The sequence below is a fragment of the Lemur catta genome, chromosome 7, assembly GCF_020740605.2.
Source record: "Lemur catta isolate mLemCat1 chromosome 7, mLemCat1.pri, whole genome shotgun sequence".
Lineage (NCBI taxonomy): Eukaryota > Metazoa > Chordata > Mammalia > Primates > Lemuridae > Lemur > Lemur catta.
In genome coordinates this window covers 105110587-105131914 of record NC_059134.1, presented here as the reverse complement: position 1 = coordinate 105131914, position 21328 = coordinate 105110587, and the positions used below count along the sequence as shown (strand labels likewise).

At 57.0% G+C, this 21328-nt stretch overlaps 1 protein-coding gene across 1 annotated transcript; it reads left to right on the top strand.

Annotated features, from left to right (window-relative positions):
• Positions 1–780: 780 nt before the first annotated feature.
• On the top strand, positions 781–17246 carry SYT12 (synaptotagmin 12). Its single transcript, XM_045557079.1, has 13 exons — positions 781–875; positions 1263–1318; positions 1569–1660; positions 1775–1860; positions 2046–2167; positions 2277–2422; positions 2656–2845; positions 5310–5503; positions 8480–8872; positions 11466–11681; positions 12423–12543; positions 13650–13783; positions 15205–17246. Exons 1-13 carry the CDS (start codon positions 781–783, stop codon positions 15376–15378), a joined length of 2019 nt encoding a protein of 672 aa, XP_045413035.1. The 3' UTR covers positions 15379–17246.
• Positions 17247–21328: the final 4082 nt, after the last annotated feature.

Below are 21328 nucleotides of genomic sequence, written 5' to 3'. Positions count from 1 at the left end.
ATATGTGCTAGAGAACCCTGACCGCACCGAGGCACCCCAACTTCTTGACTCCAAAGCCACAGATTGGGGAAAGCCCTGGGATTCCTGAAAATGCCAAATGTCTCAGCTTCACCCTCCAACTTGACCCCAGTCCCAAAGGGAACCTACAGAACACCCTGAGGGGCTGGGAACAGGTGGGCCACAGCCCCAGAGCCTTTATGCTGCACCCGAACGGTGTTTACATTTTTTTGTGAATTGGTAGCAACATTTAAAAGTCTAGAAACTGCTCATTTAGAAAAAGCCAGGTATCTGGCTTTTCTTTCAAGAGCCAGAAGATCCAGCAATGCCCGGTCGGCGTTCCTGCTGGAACAGAAAAGCAGCTGCCTTGGGCCAGGCAAACGCTCTGTTCTCACCCCAAGGCCCCTTGTGGCACACGTCACGGGCGTGTCCCCAGCCCTCTGCGGGCTGCGCTGGGCTATCCTGGCCCGCTGCGCCCTCCTGCGCTGAGATCAGTGCAGCTCGTCTTTTGCAGAACTCCCCCACCCGCCCATGTGGAACACATCTGTGAGCCAGATTTACTTCTTTCTTAGCAACAATAAGACAACAAGGAGCAGTTGCTTGGGTCCAGGTAATGGCTTGCATGAGCTCCCAGACCTTTCTAGAACAACTTAGTCAGGACTCAGTGGTTCATAAAACCTGGGGGTGGAGGGTAGGGTGGGGAAGCAACCGTGCCAGGCAGCAAGAGGACTGATAATAGAACACTGCGGAAAGGCAGCCTTTCCCACCGGATTCAATGGGGGCATGTGCAGCGGGGCTCGTGAACAAGCCGCGGGCTGCTCTAATGAGTCACCCACAGTCGCTGCTGGTCGGCCTGGTGTTGTTCGGGTAGAAAGGGGGTAGGGTTGCCAGATTTGGCAAATACAATACAGAACACCTAGTGATATTGAAGTTTCAAATAAATAATGGATAATTTTTAATGTAAGTGTATCCCAGGCAATATTTGGGATATACTTATACTAAAAAGTTACCTGAAACTCAAATGTCACTGGGCATCCGGTGTTTTAACTGGCAACCCTGAAATGAGGTCTTAGAGTATTTGAAAAGAGCTTTAAACACTATTTTTTAACCTGTCATCTTAAAAAACACCTACCTTTGGTCAGGCTCCCCTTGCAGCTGAGCATGAGCTCCAGATGACAGGTGCACGGGCGCCAAGGAGGCCAGGACGCAGGGCCAGGTTGGTGACCCCCTGCAGCCGTCTCCGCTGACTCTCTCTTCCCTTCCAGTTGCACCACCGCAGCAGGCATCATGGCCGTGGACGTGGCAGAATACCACCTGAGTGGTGAGTCCCCAGGGCAGACCCCTCCTCAGGTCATACCTGCGGACTATCCCGTGGGACCCCTGCACCAGGCCTGGGGTGGGAGGTGTCAGGGGGACATGAGTAAAGGCCTGTTTTACTATAAGGACAGTCAGCGATGTGCCCAAGGTGGTATAGCCTTGGGGACATCGAGCTTGGACCCAGCTGAGGTCTCTGCATCTTTCCACTCAGGAGGTTACTTCCTGCTATAGTGATTCCGTCTGTTTGATTTGAGGGGACCCCCAGGAGACCCTTGTCCTGCTGTTCCCTGAGGATGAGCCTGTCCCCAGAATCCACTCACTTGGGACCCTTCATGGAACCTGTCAAGTAGCCAAGGAAAGGATACCCAGGAAGGTCGTTGTGAGGTTCATGGAGCGTTAAACCCGGAGATCACCCAGTCCCGAGACGCAGCCGCCACCTTTCCACCCTGTGCCCCGGCAGACACAGCTGACCAGTCACAGCGCTGAGCCGGGAGATGCCCCCCCAGACTCCAGACACGCCCCTGCGGGCCCGCCAGCTGATGGAGGGTAGTGTCAGAGCTGAAATATACTCGCCATCTTGTCTGCCTGTGTTCCCCTGCCCATTTACAGATGGGAAAAGTGAGGCTCAGCAAGGGAGAGGGACAGTGAGTAAGGAACAGGGTCAGGACGTGAACCCAGGTTCCTGACTCCCAGGCCAGCTCCCTGTCACTCCAGCTCCTGCCCTCGCACAGCCCCCAGCCAGCCCAGGGCGAGCTGAAGGATGCAGCAGGGACCCCCCTTTCCCAGCCCCCAGCGAGGGTCCTCACTTCCACCCACAGGCCTGGTTCTCAGCCAAGACCTAGCATGGCCCTGGGCAAGTGACAAAACCTCTCTGTGCCCCCACTAACTCATCTGTAAAATGGGGACACTTTAGGGCTGTTCAGGGCTGTCGGGGAGATTCAGCGGGCTGACATTACGTGCAGTGCCCAACACAGCCACTGGGAACACAACCTTCCCCCGTCGGGCCTCTGCCCGGCTAAGTCCTCGGGTCTGGCATGGAGGGGACCGCACGGGCCCGGAGCCGACCACCTGGCAGCAGATCTCCCCCGAACCCTCAGCGTCCCCGTCCGTACAGTTGGGATAATAATAAAACCTCCTCGCAGGGTGGGCTGAGAACCAGCGGGTGCCTGGACGTGTGCTGCTTAGGACGCGGCCGCGGGTGCTCCGTGAGGGCGCTGTTCTCCCTCTTCCTCCTCACTCCCCATGTCGCTCAGGGCTGGCACGCCACAAAACCAATCAATAAATGAGTATTGGTTGTCATTTCATGGCACCTTCCGGGGGCTTTTCCTTTTGTGCCCCCAGCCCTGCCCCCTTTTCTGCCAACCCGGGCACGGGCGCCCGTCCCTCAGCACCCGGGACCCTCCCGTGCAGGAGCCTGGCTCTGCTTTGCCCCTCTCGCGCCTGTGGCCTGCTCAGACCCCAGGCGTCTGCTCCCATCCCCAGTCAGCCCCCAGCGACTGCTCGCCGGCCGCGGTGACCCAGCCGGAGCGGCGTGCGCAGCGCTGTCGTGTGCATCCCAGAGCAGTGTGCATGTCGTTTTCACGTGTGCCACTGAGTCCTCGATCTGCCCAGCCCCTGTGCCCCACACTCCCAGGACACCCGAGCCTCATCAGGGTGGGCGCAGGACCCTCCGTGGATCTCTGTTGTGGTTTTATTGAGCCATGAATTACATTGTAGCCACAGGACAAGTCACAGCACTTCTGTCCTCACCACCTCTCCCTTTCCCTGCCCCAGGTCTGCCCAGCCCTTGCTGGTGCTGTGTGATTTTGACATCAGAATTGTGCAGTTATACCATATTGGCACTGATTTTTTTTTCTGTCAACATGCTGGAAATGCCTCTCCCCGTTGCCACAATGCCATCCTAATGACCTCAATTGTCATTCTCGAAGGCCAGTGACATTCCCTCCCAAGACAGTGCCACCAACCCCCACCAGCCCCCTCGGTGGGACCTTCAGGCTGTTTCCAGATTTCTGCTGTTATAAATAAAGCCTTGATGATTCACACCAGACATAAAACTTGATAAAACTTGTTGGGATTTTCCCCTTAGAATAAATTCACCAGAGTGGGCCCACTGGATGGGGGATGTTGTTGTCATCGTCTTCATTTTCCAGATCAGGAAACTGAAGCCCAGAGAGGCTGGGTGACTTGCCTGGGAGCCAAGGTACTTGCACCCAGGCTCTGCCGTTTCTCACCTCTGTGGCCTTGAACAGAGAGACGGATGTGCCCTTTAGCCTCCCTCAGCCTCACTTTTCCTCTTCTACAAAGTGGAGGCAGAGCCTTGTAGGGTGCTCAGGGCGGGTGGATGTTGGGGCTGAAGGCTGGGCCTGTTGCTCTCCTGAGTGAGTTGGTGTTGCGGATTCTGGCAGAGGCAACTGGGCTCAGGAGAGGGCGGCTGCCGCACTGCAGGATCCCTCCCGGCGGCCAGGCTTCGGGACACGGTGGCCAGGAGCCCCTCCAGCCCCAAGTGCCCCCCTGCTCTCCCTGGGCATTTGGCTTCCTCTAGGCTGTTTATACCCTGCATTCTTCCTGCCCTAGTGTCCCAGTCCCTGTTGCCTTGGCCCAGCACACTTCTTGCTCTTCATATCTCAGCTTACGTGTGCCTCCCCCAGGAAGCCTTCGTGGGCTGTTCCCATCACGATTCCTAGCACCCTGTTTTGTCCACTTATTTGTCACCTGAGCTACTTAAGGACAGGGACTAGACGTGAGGCTGACTTCCCATGCCCACAAGGTGCTGGCACACAGTCGGTGCTCAATGGATGTGCAGTGATAAATCTCCTCCCCCAAGATGCCCTCCCCACCTCTCTCCCCCTTGCTGTGCTAAGTCAAGGCCAAGGGAGGCACTGGTTACCCTGCTTGCTCTGAAGTCCCTGTCAGAGTTGGAACCCCAGTGCCACCCCTTCATGGGCAAGTTCTTTAGCCTTTCTGTGGGCCGGTTTCCCCATTCGACTTGAGGTAGACGTATATTAGCACTGAGAACGGTTTAGACTCCACCAGCGCTGTGAGCTTCTGCAGAATGAACCTGGCTCCGCGTTGGGAAAGTAGGACCAGATTTCCACGTAGAGTGAGGCGAGACGTTTAACATGTGTGGTCCTGCCACGGGCCAGGCACTGTGCTAGGTGAGGACTCGCTCACCATGGCCAAGGGGGTCATTAATTGCCATGTTTGGGGACAGTGAGACTCAGATAGGGAAAGTTATTTACTCAAGAGCACAGAAAAAACATTTGAGCATCTGAATTTGTCTCCAAGCCCTGACTGCCTGCAGCCGCCTCACTCTTCTGGCTGAGTGGTTTGTTTGTTTGTTTTGGTAAGAGATTCACTGAAAGGTAAGACTCACATACCAAACAATTTACCCACTTAAAGTGTACAATTTCGTGGTTTTTAATATACCGTGCAACCAGCAGCACGGTCAATTTTTAGAATACTTTCATCACCCCAAAAATAAACACTGTCCCCTTCAACTTCCCCAGCCTCTGCCAATCACTAATTCTACTACATAAATTTGTATAGATTCTGTCTGTATAGATTTGCCTCTTCTGGACATTTCATATACAGGTTGAGCGTCTCATATCCAAAAATCTGAAATCTGCAATGCTCCAAAATCTGAAACTTTTTGAGCACTGATGTGACACTCAAAGGAAATGCTCATTGGAGTATTTTGGATTGGGGACTTTTGGATTAGGGATGCTCGGCCAGTAAGTATAATACAAATATTCCTAAGTCAGAAAAAAATCCCAAATCCGAAACACTTCTGGTCCCAAGCAGACCCAAGACGGGGATCTGTATCTTCTTCAGCACGGGATCCCCGGCACCTGACGCCGAGCCTGGCACATAGCAGGCATTCAGTAAATACTCGTCCAGCGCGTAAGTCAGTGCTGAACAGCCGGCCCCCTGGGGGTCCGTAACTGCTGGTGGGGGGCTCCAGCACCCGCTAATGAGAGGCTGCCCTTGCCTTGCAGTCATCAAGAGCCCCCCCGGCTGGGAGGTGGGTGTCTACGCTGCAGGGGCCCTGGCGCTGCTGGGCATCGCGGCTGTGAGCCTGTGGAAGCTCTGGACGTCGGGGAGCTTCCCCAGCCCCTCCCCGTTCCCGAATTACGACTACAGATACCTTCAGCAGAAGTACGGCGAGACCTACGCAGACGCCAGGCAGAAGGTGAGGCTCTGCCCCCGCAGGTGCACACAGGTGTACCCCACGGCCCTCCCCGTCCACGCTCAGGACCGGCCTCCAGTCCCTCCCCTCCCAGGTGATGTCCTCTGAGTGGGGACCAGACCTCCTTGTCCTCCTTCATATCTTTGGCTCCTAGCCCAATGCTAGGGAGTCAGGAAATACTTGTGGAATGAATAAATGCTTCCAATTTTTAACACCATCCTGTGAAAAGTACAGAAAAATGTAAATAAGGCTGGATGTGGTGGCTCACGCCTGTAATCCTAGCACTTTGGGAAGCCGAGGCAGGAGGATCACTTGAGTTTGAGACCAACCTAAGCAACATACTGAGACCCCCATCTCTACAAAAAACAAATAAAGAAAAATTAACCAGGCATGGTGGCGCACACCTGTAGTCCCAGGAGGCTGAGGCAGGAAAATCGATTGAGCCCAGGGGTTCGAAGTTGCAGTGAGCAATGATGATGCCACTGCACTCTAGCCCAGGTGACAGAGTGAGATCCAGTCTCAAAAAAAAAAGAAAGAAAACCAAAAAATATATATATAAATAAGAAGAAAAACATTTCCCCATAGGCCACCCCCAGAGGCAAGCGACTGTTAACTTTTTTTTAACTATTAACATTTTGATATACTTCTTTCCAATATTTTGAATCTACCTCCCCCAGTCTTTTTCCATGTGTAGTTTTTACACACTGGGTGTCATAGCTACATAGACTTTTATACCCTGCCCTTTTCATCTCATTTAAAGCTGAAGCATTTTCCCACATTGTGGAATGCCCGTCGTAAACATCACTTTAACAGCTGCATGAGATTCCTTTTTGTGCATGTGCCATGATTTACTAAGTGCTGTTATAAATAATGCAGTAGATGTTTTGTGTATAAAACTCGGTCTTCATTTGGGAGAGTGTACTTGGGAAGGATGCCCAGATGTGGAGTGACTGTATCGGGGATACCAACAGTTTTAGGGCTCTCACTATACATTGCTAAATGTTTCAACACTTGGCAGAGAATTTTTCAAATGTCATATAGAGTTCCAGAGAGCACAGCCGGAATCTGTTACCAGATTAGAGTCCCTGATGCTCACTCACTTGGGGTGTTCAGGGGGACTATCTCAAACTCTGTTGTGGGGAATATAGTGTAAACTGGAACAATTTTTCCAAAGAGCATTTTGACAACACATATCAAAAGCCTTCAGAAAGACTGTGTCCTATGAGCCAGGGTTTTTTGTTTTGTTTTTTGGAGTTTTTTTTTTTTTCTTGAAACAGAGTCTTGCTCTGTTGCCCTGGGCCAGAGTGCCATGGCGTCATCATAGCTCACAGCAACCTCAAATCCTGAGCTCAAGTGATCCTCCTGCCTCAGCCTCCCAAGTGGGGACTATAGGCATGTGCGACTATAGGCCAGCTAATTTTTCTATTTTTAGTAGAGATAGGGTCTGGCTCTTGCTTAGGTTGGTCTCAAACTCCTGAGCTCGAGCAGTCCTCCTGCCTCAGCCTCCCAAAGTGCTAGGATCACAGGTGTGAGCCACCAAGCCCCGCCCAGGAATTTTTTTAATACTTTTCATTTAGAGATGGGTCTCGCTATATTGCCAAGGCTGGCCTCAACCTCCTGGGGTGATCCTCCCACCTCAGCTTCCCAAGTAGCTGGGACTACAGATACACACCACTTTGCTCAGTTGCCAAACCAGGATTTTAAGAAAGCTATTAAATGCTGCATTATTTGTATTTCTGAAAAATCACAAAGAACATAAATGTCCAACCGGAGAGGAATAGTAAAAGAGATTATGGTTATCCACTCAATGGAAAATTGGGGAGCCATTAAAAACTGTAGTAATGGCCAGGCACAGTCGCTCTTATCTGTAATCTCAGCACTTTGGGAGGCCAAGGCAGGAGGATCACTTGAGGCCAGGAGTTTAAGACCAGCCTGGACAACATAGCAAGACCCTGTTTCTCTAAAAATCTGTATATATTAGCTGAGTGTGGTGGTACACACGTCTAGTCCCAGCTACTTGAGAGGCTGAGACAGGAAGATCACTTGAGCACAGGAATTTGAGGTTATGGAGAGCTACAATTAGGCCACTGCATTCCAGCCTGGGCAACAGAGCAAGACCCTGTCTCTTAAAAAAATAAACAAATTATGGTAATAAAGGCTATGTGGAGATAAAAATTATAGTAATGAAGACAAGAAAGATGCTTATGGTATAAAGGCTTTTTCTTTTTTTGTGATAGAGTCTCACTCTGTCACCCTGGGTAGTGGGCAGTGGCATCATCATAGCTCACTGCAACCTCAAACTCCTGGGCTAAAACAATCCTCCTGCCTCAGTCTCCCAAGTAGCTGGCACTACAGGCGCACACCACCAGGCCCTGCTAATTTTTCTATTTTTTGCAAAGACGGGGTCTTGTTCTTGCTCAGGCTGGTCTTGAACTCCTGAGCTCAAGCGACCCTCCCGCCTCGGCCTCCCAGAGTGCTGGGATCACAGACGTGAGCCACCACGCCCGGCCTGTATAAAGGCTTTTGCTTTCTCAAATCCGAAGGTTAATTTAGGGGAAAGGAAAGTTTGAGTATTTGGGCCGGTATTACCAAATAGAAAGCTTTCTGTGTTGTAGACTTCCCTCAAGGCTGCCTGATCATCTGCCAAGTGGCCACATCCTAGCCTTCCTACCTGCTCCCCTTCCTCGGGACACTTAGGTCACTAACTACTTTTCTTTCTGTCACCGTAATTGACATCTTTATGTATGGAATTCTGTCCCTACAAATAAACATTTTGAGAACAAGCTTTCTTACAGTCTGGTTAAGGAGAGGAAAATAAGTGACATGAAATGACATTAAACAAGGATCGTCTTAACTAAGAAACGCACTGATAGGGGAATGTGAATGAACAGGGCTTACTGCGTCTCTCTGCTGTCTCCTAACGACCTTGCCTATGGTCCTTGTGATGCTCCTTCCTACGCCCCTTTCTCTCACCCCCAGAGAGTGCCTGCCTGGAACACCCAGCAGGCCAGCGCGCGGGGACCACCCAGCCGCAAAGGCAGCCTCAGCATCGAAGATGCCTTTGAGAGCATCAGCGAGCTGGGGCCCCTGGAGCTGATGGGCCGGGAGCTGGACCTGGCCCCCTACGGGACCCTCCGCAAGTCCCAGTCGGCCGACTCCCTGAACTCCATCTCCTCCGTGAGCAACAACTTTGGGCAGGACTTCACGCTGGGCCAGGTGGAAGTGAACATGGACTACGATGCCACTTCCCACACCCTGCACGTGGCCGTGCTGCAGGGCAAGGACCTCCTGGAGCGGGAGGAAGCCAGCTTTGAGTCCTGCTTCATGCGCGTCAGCCTGCTGCCCGATGAGCAGATCGTGGGCATTTCCCGGGTAGGTGGCGCTGGCGGGCAGAAGTGTGGGCCGGCTGCCAGCCTCCTTCCCAGGTCTGCGGGACCAGGCAGGACCCACGGAGGGTGCCAGAGAGCAGGCCTGGACGCTGATGCCAGAGCTGAAGGGAGGGACTGTAGAGGGAACAGAGCCAGGAGTGTGGGGCCTCCCCCTAGAGCTGTCCTGCCACAGGGATACGGTGTGTGGCAAGTGTCCGTTTCCACATGTCCGTTTCCCCCTGTGTCCACATGGGGTCTTGGCAGACAGGGCTGGCAGAGGACTGTTTAGAGTGCTGTGGGTGGGGTGTGGGGCCACCTCAGGGAGGCTGGTGCCCTGGGTCTAGTACAGGAGGGGCTGAAGGATGAGGGGAAGGGGAGGTTACCAGGCTCAGAAGGAGAGAGGGCGTGGAGAGGGCCACCTCGACAGGGGCTGTGCCTTTGGTCAAGGCCATGGTCAGCCTGCAGCAATACTGCCGAGAAGGACCTCAGGGGATCAGTCCTCGGACCTCCGATTTCCCTCTGCTGACGCCCGCGGGCTGACCCCACTGGAAGCCAGAGGCCGAGGGGCCTGTCGATGCAGCCGGTGGGGGTCAGCTCCTGCGCGGAGAGCGGAGTGGGGAAGGGTGGGGAGTAAACTAGGGGTACCCCAGCCCCCAGGCCACCCTGCACGTCCCTCTGCCTTGCTGAGAGGGAGCCAGGCTGAGCTGAGACACACCGCACTGCCCAGCAGCAGGTAGCTCTGGGCTGAATGGACACCGAATCTGGGGGCTGCTGGGACCGGCGAGGTCAGCACTCGGTGGCTCTGACCGGAGCGGGCGGAGCCTGAGGACCCGCGGGACCAAGTGCCCTCTGACTCCCGGAGACCCACCTGCGTCTGGTCACTTACCATGCTGAAAATTGGCTGGCTGGCCCTCAGTGCTGGACACAGTCCTCCCTCCCCCACTCCACCCTATCCCGTCACTCTAGGAAAGTCTAGAACTGACCGCCAGCCCCGTGTATGTGGGGCACCAAGAGCGGGTGGCCCAGCTTCTGAGAGGCAGTACAGTGGGTAGTTAGGAGCAGGACCTAGGAGCCTGACCGCCTGGGTTCAAATCCCAGTTCCATCACTTCCTAGCAGTGTGGCCTTGGGTAAGTCACTTTAGTGCCCCGTGACTCAGTTTCCCCATCTGTCAAATAGGCACCATAATTATTGAGGAAGAGATGGCTCAATACATGTCAAGTCCTTGGAAGTGCTCAGTTGGTTGGCTCTGAGGACCACAGAGGGCCCCTTTTGAGCCCGATCCATGTTCCCTGTGGCCTGAGCTGCCCAGAGGACTCTGGGTGGTTCAGGACACATCCCTTGAGGAGGGACGTTGTCAGACAGCAGCCACATAGCCTGACGTATGCTGAGAACCTGGCTCACAGAGCCCCACACGTCCGTGATTCTCTCAGTAGTCCCCTAAGACCAACAGGACAGACTGTTAGGGCTTCTTACAGATGAGGAGGCTGAGGCCCAGGAATGTGCTTTGCCCCAACAGGTAAGAGGAGACCCAGAACTTGAACCCAGGGTTCCCATCCTCCTCTACCACATGCCCACAGAGCACAGCACTCAGAGAACGGGTGGCTGGGAGCCCGAGCCCCTACGGGCAGGGGACGGCCACAACACTAGTTTGATGGGTGGCAGGAGAGATGGAGCCGGAAGGGCATGAGGAGCCCAAATGCCAAGGTCGGGAGTTGGGAGGTGGGCTTCATCCCTGGGGACAAGGAGCCCTTGAAGAGCAAGGCATTGTGTGGGGAGCATGGCTCCCAGGGAGCACTGCAAGAAGAGCCTTCCCAGAGCCCAGGCAGTGACAGAAGAGTGTGGTGCATGGTGGTGGAGGCACGGGGGAATTGGTTCCGGGGAAGGCAGGCTTCTTAGCTTCACGACCTTGCCAGTCCCACCAAATGGGTGCTGCCCCCAGGCTAGGCAGCCCCCCAGCTTCAGGCAAGGTGCCCGGGATGAGAGGTCCTTTTTTTAAATATCGCCAGGCAGTGACTCAGGCAGCCCCCATGAAAGGAGAGCAGTACCCGCGAGCGCACCTTCCCAGGGGGCCTGCCCACGGCTTCCCGGGAGGAGGCCAGTGTGCCCACCAGGCAGGACTAGGCTTGGAGACAGAGTCTGCCCAGCCTTGCCTGGCCCCTCCCGTCCCTCCTGCAGCAGACAGTCCTGGGCCAGGCTCTGCAGGGGGCTGCGACATCAGTGGCTTTTGACTTCACAGACAACTATCCCACCCCCACTGCAGGCCTGGCCCAGGGCTGGACTCAAGCCCAGCTCAGCCAGAACACCACGAGGGTTCGGTGGCACCACGGGCACTGAGGGTGGAGATTAGCTGGGATCAGACTTCAATGCCAGGCCACTAGATCAGCCACCACTGAGGATAGGACAGGGGACCTTCAAACCTTTAAGGCTGAACCAACAAAGGGAAGATTGGCCTGAGGTTGTTGGGACAACAGAGCCAGGACTCTAGCCTAGGTCTCTGGAGTCCCTGCCCAGTGATCTCTCCCTGCTGTGGCCTCTCAGGCCCCTGCTGCCACCTCCCCATCTTTGGCACTCGCTCCATGGCCCTTTCTCTCTGCAGATTCAGAGGAATGCCTACTCCATCTTCTTTGATGAGAAGTTCTCCATCCCCCTGGATCCCACAGCCCTGGAGGAGAAGAGCCTGCGGTTTTCTGTGTTTGGCATTGACGAGGACGAGCGGAATGTCAGCACGGGGGTGGTGGAGCTGAAGCTTTCTGTGCTCGACCTCCCACTGCAGCCCTTCAGCGGCTGGCTCTACTTACAGGACCAGAACAAGGTAAGTCTGACCTGCGTCAGCCTGTCCATCTACCCCTGAAGAAAGCGCACAGATGCATACAGACTTCTGAGGAGGGACTCCATTGTCCTTGCAACAACCTGAACCCTGATCATTAGGAGAACAGAGAAGGAGACCTGAGCCACATTTGAGGAAACTCTGATTACTACAGGCAAATGACAGAATCATCCTGACCACTGTTTACAGCTCGTCTACTGCTCTTACCACCAAACTTTCAGAGGTTCAGCTTCTGCAGAGCTTCTGTTAGGGAAACACTCCTCTAGCCCTAAAGGGGATTATTTCAGATAGAGGCCAAGCTGAAGTTTACCTTTATAAATATAGGCTTACTCAGGGAACATTGTTGTTTAAGCAGAGGATTTAATGCCATTCCACTTGGATCTCTATATACTACTACCACATAGTGGTTCCTTGGCCTAGAATGAGGGAACAAAACTGCATTTGACTGCTACATTTGACAGGCAACCTCTGGCCCTCCTTCCAAGGCACAGCTCACATCACAGCCAGCGGAAGGAGGGGTGGAGCATGCTGCATGCAGTGTGGGGAGAGGGGGAAGTGTCCCTTTCTCAGTCCTGCCAGTCCAGTGCCCTGGTGTAAGGGGCCCCAGGAACAGTCACTCCTCTGTGGAGAAGGGAGCTTGTGCCTTTCCCTGGCAATCGAGGCCTTTCCCTAGACCACTCAAGTCCTAGGGGGAGAAGCCCTCTGAGCCACCCCCCTGTCCACCAGGCCGCCGATGCTGTCGGGGAGATCCTGCTCTCCCTCAGCTACCTCCCTACGGCGGAGCGCCTCACTGTGGTCGTGGTGAAGGCCAAGAATCTCATCTGGACCAACGACAAGACCACAGCGGGTAAGGCCCTGCGGGCTGCCTGGCTCCTCCATGTGGCTCCGTGGAACCTGTGACCCAGCTGCTGTGCTGTGGGCCCTGGAGGCATCAGCAGGTGTGGGACACAGTGCCAGGGTCCCCCATGGCTTCGGCTGAGCTCAGGACCCGTGCACAGTGGGAAGATTAATCCAGCTGGGGAAACGTGGTAACCCTGGAGGATAGCAGGGCCCCCTGTGAGGGCAGGGTGACCGGGCCCAGGGTGATGGTGGTCCAGAGTGATGGGGGCCCAGGGTGACGAGGGCCAGGGTGACAGGGAGGCCCAGGGCGATGGGAAGGCCAAGATGACGGGGGCCCAGGTGGACAGGGGCCAGGATGATGGGGGTCTGAGAGCAGGAGGCAGCACTCAGGGCTGGGGGCACTGAGCAGGGACCGGGGGGGTGGGGAGCTGCTTCCCAGAGCAGGAGCTCATGATGGAGCCTCCCTTCCCATTCACAGGGCAACATCCCAGGGGACTGGGGCTGCTGGGTCGGGGTGGGTGCCAGGCGGGACCTGATGCCCTGGTCTGCAGGACCCTCTGGCCCTCTCGAAGCCGCACCCCGTGGAGGCAGCTGTACTCTGGGTAACCAAAGGCAGGGCCCTGGGGGGGCCCGACCTACTGGGATTTGCAAGCCCGGGGTGGGGGTGGGGGACCCTGGCTCCAGGCAGGCTCAGCAAGGACACCCTCTGGGCAATAGGTGACGGCCAGAGGGCGACTTGCTCTTTCAGAGCTGCACACGGTTGAGTCAGGCTCTGCTGAGCGGGAGCCGGGTGACTCACAGCTGACGTCTGCACTGGGACCATTTATAGAATGAAAAGTGGCGGGTCCGCTGAGCCCCCAGAGCACCGCGTGAGGGGAGTGTGTGGGCGTAAGGCAGGCGCTGAGTCCAAAGCCCAGCCCTCTCCTGACTTGCCCTGTGAGCCTCAGTCTTCTCAGCTGTGAAGTGGGAGAAAGGATGAAGGGCCAGCGGCAGGACTGTGGGAGATAAGGGCACCAGCCGAGGTGTGGGGAGTCTGGAGCCCTGGGCCGAGCGGGACTAGGCAGGCTGCGCCAAGCAAGTGTGGCCTGGCCCTCACCCCCCACCTGCCTGCAGACCCCTTCGTCAAGGTATACCTGCTGCAGGATGGGAGGAAGATGAGCAAGAAAAAGACGGCCGTGAAGAGGGATGACCCCAACCCGGTGTTCAACGAAGCCATGATCTTCTCGGTGCCAGCCATCGTGCTCCAGGTGAGGAGGAGGGGCAGGGAGGAGGCCAGGTCAGCCTGGGACTCGGGGGCCACGCCATCTCTCCAGCTTCACTTCTCGGGGCTCCTGCAGGTGGTAATGGTTTGCCTCAAGCCATCACCCTTCTGGCATTTATTGAGCACCCACTGGGTACCAGCCCTGTGGTGGGTGCTGGGGCACAGGCACTGTTTTCCGAGAAGTTCTAGTCCACTGAGAGCATCTCAGACTTCAGCAGTCGAGGGGTGGGGGATCCCGCAGGAGGGGCTGGCTCGGCTGAGGTCGGGGGTAGACAGTCCCCAGTGGAGGGAACTGCAGAGGCCTGGAGATGAGCGAGGGGTAACCCAAGGCCCAGAGTTCTGGCTCTAAATCTCCCAAGGCTCAAACACAGAGGCCCTGCTGGGCACCCCCATGGCTTTCAGAAGGTGATGAGCCCCAGGGCGACCCCCTCCCAGCAGGGACATCAAAGACCATGGGTTGGCAGAATGCAGAGGATATGGTTGGGTCCTGCTTACATGCCTCAGAGGATGGGGATCTCACTACCTCCCTTCACTCTCTCCTTCCATCCTTTGGCACTCCTGGCAGTGAAAAAGTCCTTCATGTCTGTTGTAGCCCTGGGGCTGTGGAAAGCCTACCTAACCTTCCCTCCCTGGGGCACCCAGCCTGGATCTGAGAGCCCAGAACTCTGCCTCACCCTGGGTGTTCCTACCCCAGGCAAATATCCCAGCATCTCTGGTCGGTCCTGGGCATCATAGCCTTGCCCTGCCACCCCTGTGCGACAGGCTTCCCACCTGTCCCCTACCTCCCCCAGGTGGTCATAGTGCCACCACTCCACAGCCTCTACAAACAAGACCATGGGGGAGGACGGGGAGGACAGAAGTCGGGCTGGGTTCTAGTCTCACTTTTACTGCTTTGATCTCAAGCAAGTTCGTTTCCTTCCTGGGTTGTGAGTGCAACATAATGACGATATTATTAATAACCACAGACCTCTGTAATGCTCTGTGTGTAGGCGCCATGCTACACATTTTAAGTCATTTTGCTCCTGGAACAGCTCTATGAGGTAGGAACCATTATCATCGTCACCATTTTACAGATGGAGAAACTGAGGTAGCAAAAGCCCAAGTCACTGCCTAAGGCCATGCAGCGAGGGAGTGGTGAGGCCAGCACGGGAACCCTGGCAGTGTGGGGGCCACTGTGTAGGGAGGCAGCAAGAGAAGGCTGCGGGGACCTAGTCGAGACCCTTGCCTGCCAGTTATTTCCTGGGTGACCTTGGAAAAGTCCCCTCACCTCCCAGATCAGAGGTGAGGAATCAGGGAGCTGCGCCTGGTACCCCGCTGGGGCCTGGACATTAACGGCTTGGGACCCAGGAGCCAAGGGGGACCTCTGGCTGCTCCTGGTCCCCAACACCCATGTTGCCTCCTCCCCAGGACCTGTCTCTCCGCGTGACAGTGGCTGAGAGCAGCAGCGATGGTCGTGGAGACAACGTGGGCCACGTCATCATTGGGCCATCGGCCAGCGGCATGGGCACCACACACTGGAACCAGATGCTGGCCACACTGCGCAGGCCCGTGTCCATGTGGCACGCTGTCCGGCGAAACTAGCAGCCAGCGTGGGCCAGGTGGGCGGCAGAGCCGCTGGAGCCTGGCACAAACTCAGCTCTGGCCGACGCCCTCTCCATAGCCCGCTGGAGCCATGAACGCTGGGGTCCCCCAGCAGAGTCCTCATGAGACATCTCCGTCCCTTTGTCCAGATTGGAGCGGCCGTGGCTCTATGTCCAGCGACCCAGGGCTCTCTCCCACTGAGGACCCGCTGTGGCTGGGCCGGGACCCAGGGAGTGCGGCTGGGCACTGGCCAGTTGGGGTCCATCTCGAGCTCCCCCCACCCTGCTCCCGCTGGGAGGCGAGCTGCCAAGGCAGGCCACCGAGTCTTGGGTACAGGCACTGGGCTAGGCACCTAGGACCGGCAGGGGTAACACAAACAGAAGCCTGCCCCCAGGACACCGGGAAAACAAGACCCCTTGCCCCAGGGGCTCCGCTCTGTGCTGACCGGTGGCCCAGCCACACAGGCTCCGGGAGGGCTCTGAGGGAGGGGGCGGCAGGGAGGGAGCTGAGCATGTCCCAGGCAGGGGCCCGCGTGGGAAAGGATGGGAACTTTCCGGCACAAACGCAGTCCTCAGCCCGCTGCCCTGGATCAGGGAGGGACCTCTCTGGGCAGGAGAGACCAAGAGACCAGGCCCAGGCAGAAGCCTGCAGGCCGCGTGAACTCCACTCCCGAACCTCAGCCGTCGCGAGAACCCAGGTCCCCGCTCCGTCCAGGCCGGGTCGCTGGCGGGTGGTGGGGCGGGTGGGACACTGGCGGCAGAGGTCTTGGTGGGCCGCGGGCACCTGGAAAGATGTAGTGGACAAGGAAGCCCCTCGGCGGGGCCTTGGAGCCGTGGCAGTGAGGAGGGACTGTCCAGGTGGCTGAGGCATGATGGGAACTTGGGGGGATCAGGGAGGTTGGGTGGCTTGAGGGACAGCCCGAGAAGATGGAATGCCAGTCTAGGAAGGGGCGGCTCTGGAGCATGGCCCCACCCCCCAGGACACCGGGTGTCTAGGTCAAGTTCCCTGGAAGTAAAACCTGAGCTGGGGACTCCTGGGCCCGGGCTTGTTGGGGGCGGAGCTCTCAGAGAAACTTGTCAGGGAGAGAGGGAAGCTCGGGGTGGGGGGGGCGGAAGCCAAGCACTTTGTGGCTCCAGGGACACTCGGCCTCTGCCTGATGGCTGGGGGGCCCTGGAGTACAAGTGCCCCCCCGGGGCTGCCCAGACACAGAGGGGCTGGCCTGTTACACTCCACGGGAGTCAATCTTTGGCTACCGCCCAGCCCCACCTGGAGTGAGGGCGCGTGCACCTTCCCAGGTGTGGCAGGCTGAGGCAGCTCTTGGCCACCAAGGGCAGTCCCAGAGGAGCAGCAGCTTCCCGCCCTCCGCAGCTGAGGCAATGGGGCCGCCCACAGGCGAGGGCGTGGGCTCTCAGGCTGGCTTCCTGTTCCTTGGCCCTGGTCCAAGCTGCGGAGACCCAGGTCCAACCAGTTATCCCCAGTGACATGGGGAGTGTCTAGAACAGGGACCCAGCGAGGTCATGGGCCTGGAGGCAGGACGGTGGCTCTCCCCACCTGACGCAGCCATGGCCCAGCCCTGAGGCCAGCTCCCTACCCGGTGGCAGCAGGAGTGACCACAGGCCAGGAGACACACGGCCGGGCGGGCCTTCGCCGCCTGGGAGCCCCGCGGACTCCCTCACCTGGTGGCTGCGCAGTGCAGGCCATCCGTGCCCCACCCTCTGCCCTCCACCCTCCTCTCACTGCATGACATGTTGACTGTGTTCCCGGGATGGCCATGGTGGGGACTGTGGGTGCTGACTGGAATGATTCTAGAACCAAAATAAAGCTGGGGCAGGAAGAGGGGCTTCCAGGGAGCCCTGCTCAACCCCAAATCACTTTTGTCTCTTCTCCGGGAATCAGGGACTCAGGCTCATGGCAGTTACTAAGCAGTCTCCCTCCTCTGCTGCGGGGTGCCCAAGGACAAATGTCATCAGGCTCCTTGGGAAGCTCAGAAGAGAGTCCCTGAGCCAGTGCTGGCAGGGGAGGGTGGTGACAGGGAATATCAAGGAAGGCTTCCTGGTGGTGACACTCCGCTGAGTCTTCAGGGCCAGAAGAATATTCCTGCCATGGATACAGCAGCAAAGCACTCCTGGCAGGGGGAGGAGCTTACACAAAAGGGCAAAGCGGGCAAAACCCGGCCAATTTATATACCTTGCTGGGCAGAGTGAGGGCCGGCGGGAGCGGGGGTGGAGGAAGGGAACAAACAGAGAGGCCCAGAGGGGAGACGGCCTCACGAGTTCAGTGGACGCCAGTGCCCGGTCCACAGGCCTGCAACACTTCAAAGTAGGTACTGTTGGCATCCCCGTGTTGTAGATGTGGAAACCAGAGCTCACAGAGATTCGGTAACTAGTCCAGGGTCACACAGCCAGAAAGGCTCTGAGCTGGGGTCCAAGCTCAGGCTGTCTGGCTCCAAGGCCTTGCCCTTGGCCACTAGGCACACCGCCCCTCCCCACTGCTCAAAGGGTGCTGAGGGGCAGCAGAGAAACCTGTCTGGCTCCAGGCTGCTGGCTTCTCCCGCCCTTCCCCTGGAAGGTCACGAGCACAGGACATGAAGTGTGGGGAGAGAATTCCCAGCAGCCCTGGAGGCCTGCCCACCACAGGAGCTGACTCTGAAGAGCTGCTGTGTCCCTCCAGCTGGGCAGACAGAGGTGACCAATGAGACACACTGTTGCAGGAGCCCGTGAAAAGGGCAGAGACCAGGGAAGACTTCCTGGAGGAGGTGGAAGCATGAGAGCTTGCCTTGCAGAGCAGGACTGTACACATGGAACAGGGGGAGGGGCCTCAAACTGTCTGAGCAGGCTGGGCGTGGTGGCTCATGCCTATAATCCCAGCACCTTGGGAAGCCAAGGCAGGAGGATCCACTGAGGCCAGGGGTTAAAGACCAGCCTGGACAACATAGTGAGACCCCATTTCTACAAAAAAATTAAAAAATTAGCTGGGCATGGTGGTGTGCACCTATACTCCTATCTACTCTGGAAGCTGAGGCAGGAGGATCACTTGAACCCAGGAGTTCAAGGCTACAGTGAGCTATGATTGTGCCACTGTACTCCAGCCTGGGTGGCAGAGCGAGACCCTGTCTTCAAAAAAAAAAAAAAAAAAGAAAAGAAAAGAAAAGTGCCCAAGCAAAGGCGTTGCATGTGTCTGGGGAGACACAGCCAGGCTGAGGCCTGAGAGGCCAGGTGGGGCTGGGCTATGGAGCCTCCCATGTCCACGCTGAGGCAGTAGGTCCCTGCCCTGCCAGCAGTGGGAAGCCGTGCAGGCGTCATGAGCTGAGGGAGGGAGGGGGTCACTCTAAGGAGCTTTGCAGGTGACACGAAGGCAGGTCAGCAAGGGCTTCTCCTGACCAGTGAGGGGTAGGCAGGGCAGGCGGGAGGCCTCTGAGCTGCCTTTAGGTTTCAGGTTCACTCAGCAGGACGCAAACCCAGGTGCTTTCCTGGAGAGGAGTCGGGACAACCAGGGCTGGGAGAAGCTGTCTTCCCTCCTCTTCTCTCTCTCGTAACCCTCCAACCTCTTTCCATCCTTTCTCTGATCCCCTCTCCAGGCCCCCGTCCCGTCCTGCCCCTTTGTCTCCCCTCCTCCCTCCTGGGCCGTGGGCCTCCAGGGCCCCGTGCCTGCTGTTCGGGAGCCCACCCAGGGGGAAGGGCCGGAGGTCTCTGAGCTGACCGGCAGCCTTGCCTGGGCCAGGCCCGCGTCGGGAGAAGCTTTAGCACCCACAGTCGACAGCAGCTCCGAACTGCACTTCCTCTCGCCTGCCTGTAGACACCCAACGGGACACCCGAAAAGCCCAAGACTGTGCTAAGATCAGGCCACAGTGCTCCCTCTCTCCACCCACTCCCACCCCATTATTGACGCTCCTGTCCCACCCGAAAGATCAGTCGTGGTGAGGCAAGGAGAGGACACGGGGCAGGAGGGCGGGTCCCCACGGCCCTGGGCTCCAGTTAGATGACAGTAGGGCTTGAGTTGGTCTGGGGAGACCAGATAGAAGAAAATTGGGAGAATAGGCTCTCTGGGTTTTGCCTGGCATAGACCTGAGTCTGCTGCTTACTTGCTGTGTGACAAGTTCCTTCCCCTCTCAGAGCCTCGGTTTCCCCATCTGGAGAATGAGGTGTTAGATGAGATGGCCTGTAAAGGCCCCTGCACCTCTCACTTTGGGGGAGTCTATGTGTACGGGCTCTGGAGCCCAACTTCCTGGGTTCGAATCCCAGCTCCTCCACTTACTTGCTGTGGGACCGTGGACAAATTTTCTGTTCTCTTTGGGCCTCGTTTGTCAGAGGAGGATAAGAACTGTACATACTTCATAGGGTGGAATAAAATGACACATGCCAAGTGCCTGGCACAAGCAGGTACATGGTAAACGTGAGGTCAAGGCTTTGGGTGGAGGAGTTCGGGCTGAGGACAAGGGCCCTTGAGATCCGGTGTTCAGGATGACAGAGAGGGGAAGGTCCCAGGGAGGCAGGCAGAGGAAAGGGCTCTGGGAACCACACGCCGGGCCATGCGCCTGCCACGGACTCCGGGGCTCTGCCGCGGCAGGCACTCTCCGCTCACTCCGCCCCAAGCCAGGAAGCCCAAGCCCAGCAGGCAGCCGGGTAAGGACAGTGCAGGGAGCAGAGCGGCCACACGGAGGCAGCAGAGAACGGACCCGACGTACAGGACTCGCCTCAGGAGGGGGGTGGGGAGCCAGAAAATGCGGCGGACCCCCCCATTCAGGTCCTGCGCTGCATTCACGCATCCATGCAAGCATTTGTTCCTCTATTCACTTCTTCAGTTCGTGTACTCTTGTGAGCCAGCCCTCTGCCTGCCTTCTTTCCTCCCTCCCTCCCTCACTCTGTCCTTTCCCTCCCTTCCCTTGCTTGCCCAGCCAGGCGGTCCACGGGGCCTTACAACATGCTGAGCCACAGCTGAGTGCCAGTCTGGGACAGGCCCTCCTCTCTGGGCTGCAGCGATGGGTCAGCCTTGGTGGCTGCCCTCGAGGTGTTCATGGCTTAGCTGGACCCTGAAAGATCCTGTCTGGCCACCTGTATCCAGGAGGGGACAAAATGTCAGACCAAGGGCTGGCCTGGCCACCTCTGCTGTTCTGGAGTCTGCAGGGCAGTAGCCCACGGTGCGGGGTTCCCAAAGGACTCTGGGCTTGGGATTGGTGGGACGTTGAAGGGACTGAGTCACCCTCAGGCCAGAAGTCAAGAGCAGCCACGGTAAACGGTAAAACAGTAAACAGCACCCTGGCCAGGCAGACTGTGACCTGGGCCACCACTCCAAAAATAAACTCCAGGAACAGTATGGTCCAGGCCCAGCAATGTCTGAGATTCGGGGAATTCCCTGCCAACAAGGCAGATGTCCGGCCCGGCGGGATCTCCTTCCTGCAGGAGCGCGAGCATAGGGTGGGGGCAAGGCTGGGTCTGACACCAGAGATCCAGCCCTGGCTCTGGTCTTGCTGGCCCACAACTAACCACTGCCGCTGTCTGAGCCTCAGTTCCCGAATCTGTAAAATGGGGGAAGCAGATCATCCGCTCTGCCCACCGCACCGTCTGAGAGCTGTAGGAAGTAAGGAGCGTGGTGTGATATTGGGAGAAAGCCCGGCTTTGGGGTCACATCTGGGTCTCAATCCCAGTTCGGTCTCTTACTAGCTGGGGATCTTAAACAAGAACTTAACCTCTCTGGGCTCAGGTTCCTTATCTCTAAAATGGAACTAATAGTTCCTGCCTCCTAAGGGACAGTGCCTACACATGGTTTGCAATCCATTAATGGGGCTATTATTATTAGGAAATGCTCAGTGAAACTGTAAAGCATGACAGACATCAAGTGTGTCATTAGAGCGATTATCCCCATGGCAACCAAGGCCAAACACCTCTGCCTGACTCTCAGCTCCCTCCACCCCCAGTCCAGCCCCACCTGCCTCCCAGCCTCACCACCCAAG